Source organism: Schistocerca piceifrons, chromosome 8 (assembly GCF_021461385.2).
Source record: "Schistocerca piceifrons isolate TAMUIC-IGC-003096 chromosome 8, iqSchPice1.1, whole genome shotgun sequence".
NCBI classification, from domain to species: domain Eukaryota; kingdom Metazoa; phylum Arthropoda; class Insecta; order Orthoptera; family Acrididae; genus Schistocerca; species Schistocerca piceifrons.
The window spans coordinates 6300776-6318019 of record NC_060145.1 but is presented as its reverse complement, the minus strand read 5'-3'; the positions used below and the strand labels follow the sequence as shown (position 1 = coordinate 6318019).

General features: G+C 41.5%; 1 protein-coding gene across 1 annotated transcript in view; it reads right to left on the bottom strand.

The window, feature by feature from the left end:
* The window catches only part of LOC124711720 (RING finger and transmembrane domain-containing protein 2), an 86381-nt gene extending 69137 nt beyond the window's left edge, over positions 1-17244 (bottom strand). Inside the window, exon 1 of the mRNA XM_047241930.1 lies at positions 16961-17244. Within this exon, the coding sequence (XP_047097886.1) occupies positions 16961-17087 (127 nt within the window). The 5' untranslated portion in view covers positions 17088-17244. The remainder of the gene's footprint in view (positions 1-16960) is intronic.

The window sequence follows — 17244 nt, the reverse complement described above, 5'->3', positions numbered from 1 at the left end:
CCAAATAAACTTCACAATGGCTCCACCAAGAGTGAGCAAGTGAAAGTTTTCCCGGACCCGTTGCACTAAGGGATGGGTGGTGTACAGCACACATAGACGTTGAAGGGCACCCAGAGAGTCTGAGCAGAGGATACAATTGAAAAGTCTGTGTCGCCAGATGTACTCCGTGGCCTGATGTAGGGCGAAGAGCTTGGTGGTAAATGCTGAACAGTGTGCCAGAAGCCAATATACAGGGTGATTCAAAAAGAATACCACAACTTTAGGAATTTAAAACTCTGCAACAACAAAAGGCAGAGCTAAGCACTATCTGTCGGCGAATTAAGGGAGCTATAAAGTTTCATTTAGTTGTACATTTGTTCGCTTGAGGCGCTGTTGACTAGGCGTCAGCGTCAGTTGATGCTAAGATGGCGACCGCTCAACAGAAAGCTTTTTGTGTTATTGAGTACGGCAGAAGTGAATCGACGACAGTTGTTCAGCGTGCATTTCGAACGAAGTATGGTGTTAAACCTCCTGATAGGTGGTGTATTAAACGTTGGTATAAACAGTTTACAGAGAATGGGTGTTTGTGCAAAGGGAAAAGTTCTGGACGGCTGAGAACAAGTGATGAAAACGTAGCACGCATCCAGCAAGCATTTGTTCGCAGCCCAGGAAAATCGACTCGCAGAGCTAGCAGAGAGCTGCAAATTCCACAATCAACTGTATGTAGAGTCCTACGAAAAAGGTTAGTTATGAAACCTTATCGTCTGAAATTGGTTCAAGCACTGTCTGCAGCTGATAAGATTAAAAGAATCAATTTCTGTGATTTTATCCTTGCTCAAATGGAAACAGATGAATCTTTCATTTCAAAGATTGCGTTTAGTGATGAAGCAACTTTCCACATTAACGGGAAAGTCAACCGTCACAATGTCTGTATATGGGGCACTGAGAATCCGCGGGAAACAACTCAGTATGAACGTGACTCGCCTAAGGTGAACGTTTTCTGTGCCATTTCAGCCAATAAAGTTTTTGGTCCCTTTTTCTTCGAAGGTGCTACTGTAACTGGACTACAGTATCTGGAGATGTTAGAGAATTGGCTGTTCCCTCAGCTCGAACAAGAAGCACAACAATTCATATTTCAGCAGGATGGAGCGCCACCACATTGGCACCTATCTGTCCGTAACTACCTGAACGTCAACTACCCGAGGCGATGGATCGGCCGCCAGGCAGCCCGTGACAGAGCACTTCATCACTGGCCTCCAAGAAGTCCTGATCTTACCCCCTGCGATTTTTTCTTATGGGGGTATGTTAAGGATATGGTGTTTCGGCCACCTCTACCAGCCACCATTGATGATTTGAAACAAGAAATAACAGCAGCTATCCAAACTGTTACACCTGATATGCTACAGAGAGTGCGGAACGAGTTGGAGTATTGGGTTGATATTGCTCGAGTGTCTGGAGGGGGCCATATTGAACATCTCTGAACTTGTTTTTGAGTGAAAAAAAAAAAAAAAAAAAAAAAAAAAAAAAAAACCTTTTTAAATACTCTTTGTAATGATGTATAACAGAAGGTTATATTATGTTTCTTTCATTAAATACACATTTTTAAAGTTGTGGTATTCTTTTTGAATCACCCTGTATAAAGATGTGGGCACCAATGACCAGGGCACACCCAACACCACGGTCAGTCTGAGAGCCATCATTGTACACAAAGGTACTAACACGAAATTCCATGCAAAGGTCGTGAAACTGAAGGCTACAGAGTGAGGCTGGAATAGTGTCCTTAGGAAGCGAATGAAGGCCAAGGTTAACATGGGCCACTTCATGAAGCCAAGGTGGTGAAGGGTTCACACCCACTGTGAAAGTTGCAGGTAGTATGAAGTTAAGCTGCTGAAGCAAGCACTGAAAGCAGACTCTAGGAGATAACAGAGAAGAGGGACGCACTCCATAATGGCGATCAAGGAATCATCAAAGAAGGAGGTATACGATGGGTAGCCACGCATGGCAGACAAACGACATGCATACACGCTGAGGAGAAAGTCACGGCAGTAGGACAGTGGTAGTTCAGCAACTTCAGCATACAGACTCTCAACTGGGCTAGTGTAAAAGGCGCCAGTGGCCAAACGGATGCCACAATCGTGGATAGTGTTGAGACTGTGTAAGAGGGATGGATGTGCAGACACATAAACAAAGCACTGATAGTCTAGTTTCGAATGAACAAGGGACCGGTACAAATGGAGGAGGGTGGTTTGATCGGCACCCCAGGAAGTACCATTGAGGACATGTAGGGCATTGAGGAACTGCATACAGCGGACTGCTGCCAGGTAAGACACATGGGAGGACCAAGAGAGTTTCCTATCGAGCATGAGCCCCAGGAATTTCGTAGTTTCAATGAACGGAAGGGCAACAGCCCCAACATGTAAAGATGGTGGGACAAAAATTTACACCGCCAGAAATTCATACAGACAGTTTTGTCAGTGGAAAAACGAAAGCCATTGTCGATGCTCCAGGAGTAAAGATGATCAAGACATCATGAAGACATCACTCAGTGAGACAGGTCCGTGGAGAACTGCAATAGACGGCAAAATTGTCAACAAAAAGGGAGACAGGGATGCCCAACGGGAGACAGGACATTACGAGGTTAATGACGATAGCAAAGAGGACAACACTCAGGGCGGAACCCTGAGGCACACCGTTTTCCTGGATAAAGGTGTCCGACTAGGCAGACCTACATGCACCTTGAAAACTAGGTCTTTTTTAAAAATTCCTGAAGGAAAAAGGACAGGCAGCCACAGAAGCGCCACATGTAGAAAATACGGAAGATACCAGTCCTCCAACAGGTGCTGTAGGCCTTCTCCAAATCGAAAAACACGGTCACAGGCTGATATTTCCACAGAAAACCATTCATAACATGGGTAGACAAAATAACAATATGGTCAACTGCAGAATTCTGCACTTGAAATCCACACTGTGCAGTCGTTAGCAAACTGCGAGACTCAAGCCACCATACCAGCTGGGAATGAATCATATGTTCCATCACCTTGCAAACACAGCTGATGAGAGAGATGGGGCAGTAGCTAGAAGGAAGGTTTCTGTCCTTATTGGGCTTAGGTATGGGTATGACGGTGGCTTCATGCCAATGTCTGGGAAATGTGCCCTCTGCCTAGACGCAGTTGTATGTGTTAAGCAGAAAGTGCTTGCCTGCAAGAGGAAGGTGCTGCAACATCTGAAAGTGGACAGTGTCTGTCCCTGTGGCGGAGGATCGGGGTGAACTGAGAGCATGATCTACTCCCTCATAGTAATGGCGGCATTGTAGCACTCACGATTCTAAGAAGATATGGGTATCACCTGAGCCTCTGCCGCTCATTTACAATGGAGGAAGGCAGGGTGATAGTGGGAAGAGCTCGAAATTTCCGCAAAATGGCAGCCCAAGGTGTTGGAGATAGCAATAGCGTCCACGATAACATCATCCGCTCCTTTCAGGCTGGAAATTGGCGAATGGATTTTGATCCCAGAGAACCGTTGGAAGTTGACCCACATGACAAAGGAAGGGGTGGAACTGTTAAAAGAAATAGTGAATGAAAGCCATTAGCTCTTTTGCTGTCCCGAAGAACACGACAACACTCTGAGCGCATCTGTTTATAATGAATGCAGTTTGCCATCGTAGGGCGACAGTTAAAAATGTGGACAGCACGTCTCCGTGCGTGAATTGCATCGCGGCATGCTTCAGTCCACCAAGCAACTGGGACACGACATCGTAAAGAGGAAGTGTGAGGAGCAGGAAGGACCCGTTTGTCAGATTTTCCACCTGCTCATCACAACTAGGGAAATCCTGTTCCAGGGAGGAGTAAAGGCTGCCAGTCAGCCTTAGTAAGCTGCCATTTGGGTGTACACGCAGGCAGCATAGGAACCAGCAAATGGATAGCAATTGGGGAATGGTTGCTTGAGCAAGTGTCAGAAAGAACGGACCACTCAAGACGTTGGGCAAGCTGGGCAGTGCAGAAGGATAGGTCCAAATGGGGATAGGTGTGTGAGGAGTCAGAAAAAAATGTGGGTGCTCCAGTGTTAAGGCACAAGAAGTTGAGTTGATTAAGAAGGTCAACCAAGAAGGCACCTCTCTGACAGGTTCTAGGAGAACCACTAAGGGGATGATGCACATTTAAGTCACCAAGTAGCAGAAATGGGGGAGGTAGCTGCCCAATAAGCTGAAGGAAGTCTGCCCTGGGGACATCGAATGAGGGAGGGACAGAAATGGTACAGAGGGAAAAAGTCAGGTGGGGAAGGAAAAGAGGAACTGCAACAGCTTGAAAGTGGGTAGTCAGGGAGATGGGTTGACTATGAACATCATCCCATACCAGCAGCATGACGCACCCATGAGCTGGACTGTCGACCTCAGGGGAAAGGTCAAAACAAACCGGGAAGAAATGTGAAAGCTGAAAGCGGTTGTGAGCATGCAATTTCATTTCCTGAAGGCAGAGTACAAGGGGACGCTGTGATGTTAAAAGCACCCGTATATCCTCTTTGTGGGACCGAAGGCAGCAAACGTTCCATTGAAGGAGAGTCATGATGACGAAGAGATGAACGGGTGTCACCTCGGCGACTGCCAAGTTACAGCCTGCGAATAGTCGCTGCTGTAGGGCACAGAAGCAGGATTCTGCTCCAAGGGGTACACAGAAGCATTGGCTTGCTTGTGCTGTTGGTCCAATGCAGAAAAACGGTTGGTGGGGCGCACCAGCGACATAGAGGCCAGCCAGGCTAAGGTATCACGTGACAACACCATCGAAGAGGGTCTTCGAGTCGGCGAAGGAGAATACCGTTTGCCTTTGGTGGACTTCTTCGAGCCTTTCTGGTTAGCAGAGGAAGACTCGGGTGTTGTTTGGCTGGAGGGATGTAGGAAGTTTTCACAGGAGTACTCCTCCTGTCTTTTCCTGTCTGCCAGGTGTGTACTTGGCAGCTGCGCTCCTTGAGGTGAGAGTCTGATGGCTTGTTGCACAGCTGGACGGGGGGACGGCGATGTTACCTTGACACTGGGCGATTTCACAACCTCAGAACTGAATCTGAGGTCGCAAGTCTGCATGGCCATCCCTTCATGGAGTAAGGGTAACAAGAACAGAGTTATAGGTGCCAGACGGGAGAATGCAGAGTTTGCGACTAGCCAATAACTTGCGAGTGACTGGGTAGGGCACTTTTTCCTTTACCCAGGTCTCTTGGACAGCCTGCTCATCAAGATAAACGGGACAATCCCAAAAGGAGGTGGTGTGACTGCCATTGTAGTTGATACAGTGGGGAGAAGGACACGGACAATCACCCTCGTGCACGTCCCTACCACAGGTTACACTTTTGACTGAGTGTCAGCAAGATGTTCTATTGTGGCTGAAACAATGACACTGGTAGCGGTGCATCAGGTTCAGAGTACAGTCGGACCGAGTTAATTTCATAGCCTGCTTTGATCTTAGACAGAACCACCACTCTATCAAAGGTAAGAAAAAGAGTGCGGGTGGGCACTAAGGTGGAATCTATCTTTTTCATCATCTGATGGACGGCAATGACACCCTGTTCAGAGAGGTAAGATTGGATTTCGGGCTCGGTTAGATTGTCAAGCAGCCTAGTGTAAACAGGCCTCCAAGAGGGGAGGCACCCACCTTAGGTGATTGTTCACACCTCGGGTCACACCACCCAAACACCTGACAGAGGGACCAATCGGCAATTTGGGAACTTGCAGTTCAGGCAGTCACCCCTCCGTGGGCCTGGCCTGTACCAGGGGGTATGTGCAAACCCTACCTGTCTACCCAGGGCTGGGAATTACAGGTTACCCAGTCATCTGTTATGCATCAGACGGGTAGGCCAGCCTTCAGGAGCACACAGGGAGGAAGACTACAAAGAGGAACCTCAAACACTGGAGCAGGGGACTGAGTGGAGAAGGGAAACAAAAGAAGGAAAAGGGAATGAAAAACAGTTATGAGACTGTTCTTATGTCGGCGAGAGACAATGGGGAACATTCCCAATAACACCCCAGACATGTTCCCCAAGGGAGGGAAAAAAGAATAGCAAAAGGATAGACATGTAGCATGGTAGGGAAAAGATGCTGCAAAGGCTGCGGCCCTGTGGTAGCCAAGCACAAACCTGCCAAAGAGTGGCGAGCCCCCTGAGGGGTCAATACTCTTTTGAGTGCAGAAAACTGATGTGTAATTGAAGTAAAAGTAAAATTGCATTCTGAGTACATTTCAGAGGCTCCAGTTGTGAATAGAACAATGCAGCCTGTGTTGAGTGTTCAGTCTGTCAATATTCCTCAAAGGATCATTTCAGGTTTAGACTGTGCACTTAATGTCACTTAAGAAACAGAAGGGTTGGCAGCATGAGAAGTTGCTTGCCAAATTGGTACACATCACAGTAATATTGTTCAAAAATTCAACCATTACCGCGAGACACAAAACACTGAAGTAGTCAATCATGGTCCAGAACATCACTGCTACCAAACACTATCTACAAAATTATGGTTTGTAAGCATTCTGAGTAAAATCCAGTAGAACTGTGTGCTGCCTTTAAGGAGACACCTGGAAAGGCCCTGTTGACCCATAAAGCACGTAACCCTCTCCATACACTCATTTGTCCCACTAGGCACACATCATGGAACAGTACAAACCTAAGTACAGTGGTGTACACAGAAACACCTGGAATGGATCTGCATCTGTAATGTCAGGTTCACTACATTGATGAGTGCAGGATTTGCCAGACAATTCGTGCCCGTCGTAGAAGCATGTGAAGGCAGCCATGAGAATGTGAAAATCTTATCCGAGAGCCAGATAGGAGTGTGTAGTCAATCCAGAAATGATTTATACTTCACTATGTTAGTTGAATTTCACAGTTCATCCTAATTTCATTCTTATCATTAAACACAAATACCAATAGGAAGTAAATGTATTGGTACGTGAATGTTCAACAAAATGCCTCTAAGATGTTCAACCATGAACTTTGCTCAATATTCTTACGGCACGCTTCTGTAAAATAAATGTGTTTTTGACTTTAGCTGCATTCCACCAAAGATTATGCCATAAGACAGTACTGAATGCAAATATGCTACCAATCCCACCCGCATGTCAACACAGCGAGAGAAATTTCTATGTCCGAACTTCCTACGACAGAACAAAGCTGCTTGGTTAACTTAACCACACACTGGAATGACCTCTGTTTGCTATCCATCTCAATCACAAAAATTCAGGTATGGAGTTTCAGTTAGCATGTGCCCACCGATCTGTATTTCTGATACCTGTAGGCCCTAAGTAATTTTGATTTGTTTTGGACTCGAATAACAAGAGTCTCAGTATGATTAAGCAGTTGTGATCATGTGTCACTACTGTCTTGGCTGTGTCTGCTATGCATCTGTTTGAGCCATGTACCAATATACTGGTATCATCTACCAACATAACAGTTTGGTCTGTTTGGTGAATCACAGTTGGTAATATCCACTGTAATGAAACATCTATTTATGCAAATGTCATGAACTGTTATTCTTTGATAAATATCAATACTGTTATACAGATTAGATTAGATTAGATTAGTACTTGTTTCATAGATCATGAATACGACACTTCGTAATGATGTGGAACATGTCAGGCTAATAAAAGGTGTCTATACAAGATATTACATTACACAAAATATTACATGACACTCAATATTTTTATTTTATTTATTTATTTATTTTATTTACTCAGATAGTAGACAATAAACAATAACTGTTTTCAATGTTTCATCATTTTTTTCCTAAGTACTTCCTTTCCTATTAATTTTGCTGTGTTAAGCTTAATCTATGTAACCACAAGTAGTTAACAGCAGTTTGGTCATGTTAGTTATTTAGTTTCTAACAGCCACTTTTCTTTTGCTAACACACAGTTTGAGAAGTGTCACATCACTAAAGATTTGTTCTGCAGTATATATTTTTAACGGGTGTAATGACAAGAAATTTCAACATAATTTCTTTACAGTGGAACACCAATGTGTCAATTTCTGTTACACTGCTGATTCCCTAGTTGACAACTTGTAGCTGAATACAGAGATGTCTGCCAAAACAGCAGCTACTTTGTCAGCTTAAATTAGGTTAACAAGATGGGGATTTCAACATTACTTCTCCTAAATTTACTTCAGTGTCTTAGGTACTACTCTAATTTGATGATACTAATATAAGCAGTGAACTGTGAAAATTTCATGTCTGTTACCTTTACATTATTCCTACCGAGTACGATACTCATTATCATACACAGAATTTCCTGTTCATGGAGGTGTATGTAAAGAGAGTTTAATTATATTTACATTTGTCATTTCATTAATACTGCATAGGTTGGCAACATCAAATACTGGGTGATGCAACAAATCTAAAAATTACTTAAGGTGTAGTTTATAGTTTGGGGAATAAATGAGTGAGTTGTTTAACATTCAGTATAAACCTTTTAATTAATGCTAGCTTGACACGGAACCTGCAGGGCTCTCTGGTAATGTGAAAGGTCATAAATTAAGTCTTAACTTGAAAACTGCTAAAGCAGGAAAGAAATTCAGTGTAATTTAAATGAAGTTTATGGTGAATTAACGCTGGATTGAAGTATAGTTTCGTTTTGGTTTACTCAAATCCATAGTGGCTACACAGGTATAAATCATGACCAGGAAGGCCAAAAAGAACTGTTTCAAAAAGTTTCAAATTTAAGGCAAACACTATGGCGTAAGATTGTCCTGTGATGAGTGTGAAATTTTTTGAGACAATAAGATTATTTGAAAAAGAGAAAGATTTCCATTCGGTTGGACCCCCACTCCTCAAATACTGAACACAAGCAGAAATCGTTATTTCAACATTCCTAAAGCGATTCAACAATTAACAATAACGTATCCTGTATACAGTTGTATTTATGAAATACAGATTACACACTAAGCCAGAGATAAAATCACAGACCATGTACAGCAGCGGTCTAGCCTCCTCAAAACCAAACCTCAACATGTTCATTATAAAGATGCTTTGGTTACAACTATCACAGAAATGATGATCTTTGTTCACAATTAACAGGACACATACGGTCATTTATAGCTAATGTTACCAGAATTTATATTATCTTGCTGCAAAAAACAGAAGAAAATAGAACATGCCAGTTACTCAAGACTGGGGCTACATGCTCTATAACACTCAATGGAACATCAGAAATATTTCAAACCAACAGGCTATGCTGGTTAATGTACTAGTGATCGGGTATACCACCCGTCTGTTTTGACCCATGATGTAGTTGCATTGTGCTGTGATGTGTTGTGTGACATCACTAAGCCAATGTGTGTGTTTTTGAGTGAAGTGGAATGCTGTAGAGGGTGCGATGTATGAAGAGGTGGCGTGCTCTAGCGGTTTAATCTTGTAGTGGCAATGTGTTTCTGAGGTATGTTACTGTGTCATTTAGTGCACTACAGTCGATGTGATGTGGAGTGTACAAAATTACATGGTGGCACAATGGAATATGTTATGCATAAAACAGAATATAAGGTGTAAAATTTAAACTGTACTCTTAGGTGCCTGAGTAATCACTGAGTAAGCAGATCAATGTTTTTAATTAAATTATGAGAGAAGGGTGGTGGCTCAATCTTTATTAACATATTGCACATGTGACTCTATTATTAATAAACGTTGATCTCTCTATCTTCTCCCACGATTTCATTAAAAACATTGATTCATATACCTTCTCCCACAGTTTAATTAAAAAGCATTGATCCACTTATGATGTTCTTTATTTTCTCATGGGTTCCACTGTCTTGTGCTATCCGACTCCTCATTCATCATGTTCACTTCCCATAATTCACCACACATACTGTTACCAACTGAAACACATTACAGAGCAGCCACTGACACCGTAATTATACTTTTACCCTAAGGCTGAGCAATATGGCTGAGCTGGAAATTGGGAAACTGGCTTTTGTAGTTGGAAGTGGGAGGAGGCATGGTTATTGGTAACCTGGTCTACTGTTGCGCTATATAGGTGAACTTGAGAATGGGACACAGGCTTCTGTAGTTGGAGGGGGGCTTTACTGATATCCTGGTGTAGAGTTGAGCTATATAGGTGAACTGGAGATTGGATAAAAGCTATTGTAGTGGTTCTTCGCATCCTGGTCTAGGGTTAACTGGAGATTAGGATACCATGATCTTATGGCATATTTTGTATGGTTTTGTCAAGTTTTATTTTTTGGCAGTTTCAAGTGTCTTGTTCTTTTCAGTGTTGCATCTTGAACGGCAGTGTTGTTTTTATTAATGAATTTTTAGTTTGCCCCTGACCAAAACTCTCTTTTACCCTGCAGTTGTTATGCTAACTTTTGTTGAGTTCTGTCAGATATTGGTTCGCATGGTATTTGTATATTTGTCGGTGTTACATTCGATGTTTCGGATATGCTCAAAGTAGGGGTTTTCAGCATGGTGATGGCATCATTGGTCAAAGCAGACCAATGGTATCCCAGTTTCTATTAATCTGCAGTAGATCTTGTTGTCCCTGTAGTCTGGACATGTCAATCACACTGTTTGTTCCCATAGTAGAAACAACCTATACAATGACACGAGCAAATTGATCAGAGGCACAAACAAATGGAATGGTAAAAAAAAAAAAAAAAAAAAAAAAAAAGAAAAAGGAAAAAAAAAAAAAAAAAAAAAAAGGAATGGTCAAAAAAGTTTCCTCTAAAATTGCTGAATAATACCAAAACTTAAAAATAAGGTTAACATACATAACATAATGTTCAAATTTTGTATGTGCATACTTAAGAGGGAGTAATGAGAAAAACAGTATTTTGCAGCACTTTTTTTAAAGTGCTAGAATGCAGTAATTTTTTCCTCTACTTGCAATTGCTGATTCTGATGATCAAGTTCAAAATGGCTCTGAGCACTATGGGACTCAACATCTTAGGTCATAAGTCCCCTAGAACTTAGAACTACTTAAACCTAACCAACCTAAGGACATCACACACACCCACGCCCGAGGCAGGATTCGAACCTGCGACCGTAGCAGTCCCGCGGTTCCAGACTGCAGCGGAAAAAAAAAAAAAAAAACACCTGAGTTAACCGAGCAGATGCAACGAACAAAAACGACCAAAATGTGATTTCAAAAAAGAAGAAGAAGAAGGAGAGAATTGGATGTCATCAAACTGGATTTAGAGCAATGTCAAATACGAGCATCAGCTTTGACCAGTGACATAGGAAGCATGCAACAAATGCTGTAAACAATACAGCGACTATAATGTGATATTAGCAATTTTTCAAAGAGGTTATGCTGCAGATCAGTCTCTCCCCACAACCAACTGTTTTTAAATAACTGTTGCCTTCGCCAATTCACAACCCAACTATCACCTCCCAACCTAACCTGTACCTTGGGCCAAGCTACATATCTACCTGTCACCACAACCAGTTTTTTTTATCTTTTCATATTCACTGGCTTCAACAGACAACAAAACTATTAATACATGCACCAAAAGGTGATATGACAGCAGCATTTAACATTATGTCACTGGCCAAAGCTGACAACTCATGTCAAACATTACTCCTGACCCTATCACAGACCTTGTACAACCCATCAGCACTATAGCGAGTGGAAGACAGAACAGCACACCACACATGTACATCGATCCACCACACGTCACAGAGATTAGCTTGGGAACAGAAACATCTGCTTTCCAAGAGAACCACTACTGAGGCAACTTGTGGAGACATTCGTGTGTGTAGTATGTTTACACAAGGTGAAATGAGTTACATTATATGCTGTGACACATGATAATGCTCATATTCAGTTGGCATCAAACCACCTGCAGTTCAGTCTGTAACTAAGACAAGGTTTAAATGAGAATATTTAAAGCCACAATTTTAAACCTAAAAAGGGTGTTCCCAGTCATCATTGTACAAAACGCAATCTGCCATGACAGAAAGATTTAGTTAATCTGCTGTAGTTTGTCATTTTGTTCCTCCAGTCACTATTATCCCCACTCACAATAGCCAATAGCACCTAAATGGATATGGTGTGTTGTTGCAGTGCAAGAAGCCCTTGTTGACACGTCTCATTTCCACAGTTTCCTACATGGCCTGATACCTAGTGACAAGACAATCAACTGGTTTTTCACTCAGTCAGTTTTTTTCAGTTGAACAAAACAAACGAATGAAACTAGTCACCACAGCCACATCAGCTATATGAATGTTTTTCACTTAATATAAGACAACTGATAGACAAGTCTCTCACCGTTACATCTGTTATATGAATGTTTTTACCCAATCTCTGGGTTTGAATGATCAGACTTCACGATTATACCTGAACCATGATTAGGGTTGCCAATATTTTGAAAGACAAATAACATACCTTATTTCAAGGAGACGTGAATATAAAGTATATTTCTTAAAATGTTAAGATTGTTTGCAGAAAATATCATTTTACACATTTCACACTAAGGAACTCTTGGCAGACCATTACTGGATTCTGTACAATCTGTGAATACCAACTGATGTGCTGAAAAAAGAAGGTTACTACTTAGACAAACTCTGAAAAGAAAGCTCGGTGAATAGTCCTGTAACATTAATGTAGATGAACTATGAATTTCAGTTACCTTACTGCCCTTTGAAATAGTCCTTCCCATAACTATGAACTGCTGAGCTCTGTGATACATGTCCTGGAAACTTTGCACAAAGTCTTCCTTTGGGATGGTATTCAAAAGCCGCGTCACGTTTAATTGGATGTCAGGAATATCGTCAAATCTCTTCCCTTTCAAAGCAAGTTTCAGTTGAGGGAATAGGAAGAAGTCTGGAGAATTGAGATCCGTCGGGTATGGTGGATGTTTAAGTTGAACCGTTTTTTTTTTTTTTTTTTTTTTTTTTTTTTTTTTTTTTTTTTTTTTTTTTTGGCCAGGAACTGTTTGGCAATATTGGCTGTGTGTGGGCGAGCGTTGTCGTGAACAAAAACCAGGAACCTTGTTCGTACTGAGGTCGTAACCTGTGTAGACGTTGCATGAAACGGGTTAAAATTTCAATGTACTGTGCAGCATTCAAAGTCATTCCCTCAGGTAGAAATTCCTTGACTATTGGAAAAGGTGATGGGCATCATTTTTATGCGTGATTTTGCGGCTCTGACCTTTTTCTGACAAGGTGATGTTGGAGAACACCATTCCATGGTTTGCTTTTTCGTTTAAGGGTCGTACCGGAGACACCAGGTTTCATCCTCAGTGACAATACAGTTCAAGAAATTGGGTGTCGCATCCACCATTTTTGACAAAATCCTGTGAAGCCTCTAAAAGTGCCTGCTTCTGATCGTCAGTCAAGTGATGTAGCACAAGACTACAACACATTTTCCTCTTGATTAACTCCCGGGTAAGGATTTGTCACATGGATTCACGGTTCATCTGCACTTCATCCGCTATCATGCGCACAGTTAATCGACGTCATTCGTGATTAATGTCCTCACTTTCTCAATATTTTTGTCACTGAAGGCAGTCACCGGTCATCTGCCATGGGGATTGTCAGAAACACTTTCCCGGCCTCCCTGAAAAAGGGCGTACCACTCGTACACATTCATGGACAGTTCTTGATCCCCATAAACATGTACTAGCATTGAATGCATTTCTTTTGGTGTCTTGCCAAGCTTACAACAAAACTTTAAATTCATCCTTTACTTGTTCATTGTCCTGTTCTCAGTTCAAAATCAATGCACTAAACAAGCACTTCGTCCAACAGGTCTAACACAGAACACACACGATGCTCAACTGAACTGCTGTGGGGACAGGTTGTCAACTCTGGCCAGTACACAGGTGCAGCATTGTGAGTCGCCAGTCTTGTCCGATCGACCGTTCTGACTTCATTCATCGAACTTTATTATCAGAGGTTGTATTAACCCCACTCACCCACCTCCTCCAGCAATTTTTGTGCCTGCTGCACAGAAAGGAGCGCAGCCAGCCTCCTGGGTGGTCAGGAGAGCAGCTGAACACAAGAGGGAGCGAATGCCTGTTGGTAACAGGTGGCTGTAGCCTGCACCACCTCTCCACTGTTCCTGCTGCCCTGGGTGGCAGCGCACATGATATGAGATGTACCATGTTGCCCCTTGCGATCAGAGGGGTACGAACATGGTGTCCAGACTGTTTACGGTGATGGTTTAACAATGAGACTAAAGTACCAATCTACGATTATGAATAGTATTTCTTCATGCTCATGAAATATATCTGCTACTTTTCAAAGGCTATTAAATGTAAACAGGTTTGTGTAGACGAATATGACATGTAGGCCTATGTATATAGTTGGTAATGGAATTTTCTGCATAGTATATTCACTTCCCACACAAACAAATGGCAAGGGCTAAATTCAAATTGTTTGTAATTACTGGAAATCATCACAGTGAGATGCAATGAAAACAGTTGCTAATTTTCCCAATATTCATTTTTTTCCACATAGCTATTCATTCATCATTTTGAGAGAAACCAGTGTATCAGACAAACCATATGAAAATATTTGACCCAGTCCATTGCAGTTGTGCATGTTGACTGAATTATTCTTTCTTTCTTTTCAGTGAAACCAGTCTGCAGTTTTTCTGTCAGTTGAACCATGTACCTATTATTTCAACTGAAATCATTCTTTAGTGTATTAGTTGGCGGAGCTCTCCATTCATTCTTCCGATTGAAGTCTGCAGCGCTTTTGTTAGTTGAACTATAACAGGAGTACAATCAGGGCACACAAACCCCCAGAGGTACAGCTTAGATGTGAAGGCATCTCAGGCTGTACACCATAGTTAAAGTAAACATTATACATACATATTCATTTAAGTATGTGCTGAATAGACTGATTCTTCATTTCATCATTCAAAATTGGTTAATACATTGCTGTGTATTAGTTGGCTCCAGATGCACGTAATTAAACTGATGTATTGGTGGGCCTGAAAGTTCAGAAATGGCTACAAATTTGAGCAGATAAGTTTTCTTATGAGTAGGCCTAACTCAACCATTACTTAAAACTACAACCGAATGAGTTGACTGTTTTCCAACAACCAACTGACTCTGTTGTTTTCATTTGGTTGTACCCATCACTACTGGCACCCAGTACATTAATGCATGCTTTCCTCTTGTGTTCTAGTATATGAAGGGTGTCTTGTACAATCTGCAATATTTCATCCGTGTACTGTTTGGAAGGGTACTTATCAAATCAGAAAAAAAGTAAATTATTGCACTGATCACACCACACCCATTCCGCAGCTTTTAGGATTGCATAAATTCTACGGCAAAAGTCTATTTGTCTACAGTGGAGCAAACCACTACACAACTGCCGTTTGCCATAACATTGAAGGCAGGAGTCACTATCAACTATTGTGGATTGTAACAGCAGATACAGCCATAGCACTCAGCTGGTGTCTTACTTTCGGGAAGTAAATCTGGCTCACTGTTCCCAAACTGTGGGAATGGACAGCTAATACCCATCTGTGATGCCACAGAGAGATACGCAGGTTCCTTAGAGCCTGCTCTGTGTCATCTGTATGAGTTCTGGGCAAAGGGTGAACAGTCGTGGAGCCAGATAGCTTCCTATTGCTTCACTATCTCATGGAGTCCAGACCAGGACATATTGCTGCCATCATGGATAAACAGGAATATCTGGTACATGTTGTCGGCTTAGATCAGTGATGTAGAAAATGAGCAACAAATGGTGCTAACAACACATTGACTATAGAATGATATCAGGGGTGATTTTTGCAAACAGGGTAAGCTACAGATCAATCTGTCACCACAAACAGGCTTTTTTCACATTCGTTGGCTTTGTCAACTAACAACAAAACTGTGAATATAAACACAAAAATGTGATGTCACAGCAGTCATTAGCATTACGTCACTCGTCAAAGCCAATGACATTTATCGAATATTCCTCTTGACCTGCCACCATTATGGTGGAAGGGGACACTTCACGTTACAAGGTGAGCGAGCCAAATTCAGTTGCACAAGAATTTAAAGAACTAGGCAGTAAAATGATTACTCTTTAGAGCAACATTATGCTGGCATTGAGCAAATTATCAAGCTGCAAAAACATTTTATCATTTCTTAGTGAATTAACAATACTAACAAACTTCAGTAGCAATTCAAACAGGGCAAGATTGTTCATTTGTGACATGGATTTTTTGGAATTTTCGCTTGTGTACATCGTAATAAACTAAACTGAGTTTAATGAGAGCAAAAATCACTCTTGTTAACGTGCAGAATGTTCTTGGAGATTACATTTTGGCTACAGGAGAAAATGTGTTATTATATGGTCTGTATTAATAGACACAGGACTACTACATTCATAATACGACATTGTGAATGAGATTCAATGTAGAAGAAAATAACAAAAAGTTCTGACATATTTCACACCCATGAAGAAATTCTAAGGGTTTATACAACAAACATTGTAACTAAATAATGTCATGAAGGTAACTATTTTAAATTGAATATAATGAGGCCCTTTGCTTATACTGCTGCTGCTGTCATTTTTACAATTAATGTTCAAGAAGGAAAGAAAGAAATAATAATAATAATAATAATAAAACCAATGGTTCAGCATCACACTAGTCACTACAGGCCAGGGTTACTGTTATTAATGCAACCTACAAAAATGTTTTTAGGTTTCTATTGGATTACAGTGTCAAATAAAAAAAGTATTGTATCCAGTATAATGAATACTACGCGATGAGTCGTTGCCTGGAACACTTCACTGTGGAAAAGTACTATGTCTCTTCTGAGAACTGGTTTTGAACACTTGACATAGTTTTTAATACATAAAAATGCAGACAACTAAATCCACGACACATCACTTTTGCCAATCTGAAAAGGTTCCGTTAGTGTGCACGAAACCCTTCACAATAAACAAACCATAATACGTAACTGAACTGAGCAAACCACGACTAAGGAAAGTATCCTCGATAACATCAGTTAAATCACATTTATATTGCAGAAAGGAACTGTATTCTTCTCGAATATTTATTTTTATTCTTACCCAGTGGCGTTACGGAATGTGTCATTAATAAACCGTGATGTGCCTGTCTATGTCCAAACATTGCAAACGGCACTCCAAATCTGCTGCTAATATTTGGTGGTCCTCTGCCGTCGCCGGATTGCGCCATTGTTAAGGTGTTAGGCAAGTCGTTTCATTGTGTTTGATTGATCGTTATTTGTGGAACACAACACTCTTTCAGTCCACATCACACAACACACAACAACATCATTACCAAATTCCATCTGTGTCAAATCCTGCAATCGCATATTATCTCTGACTCTTTT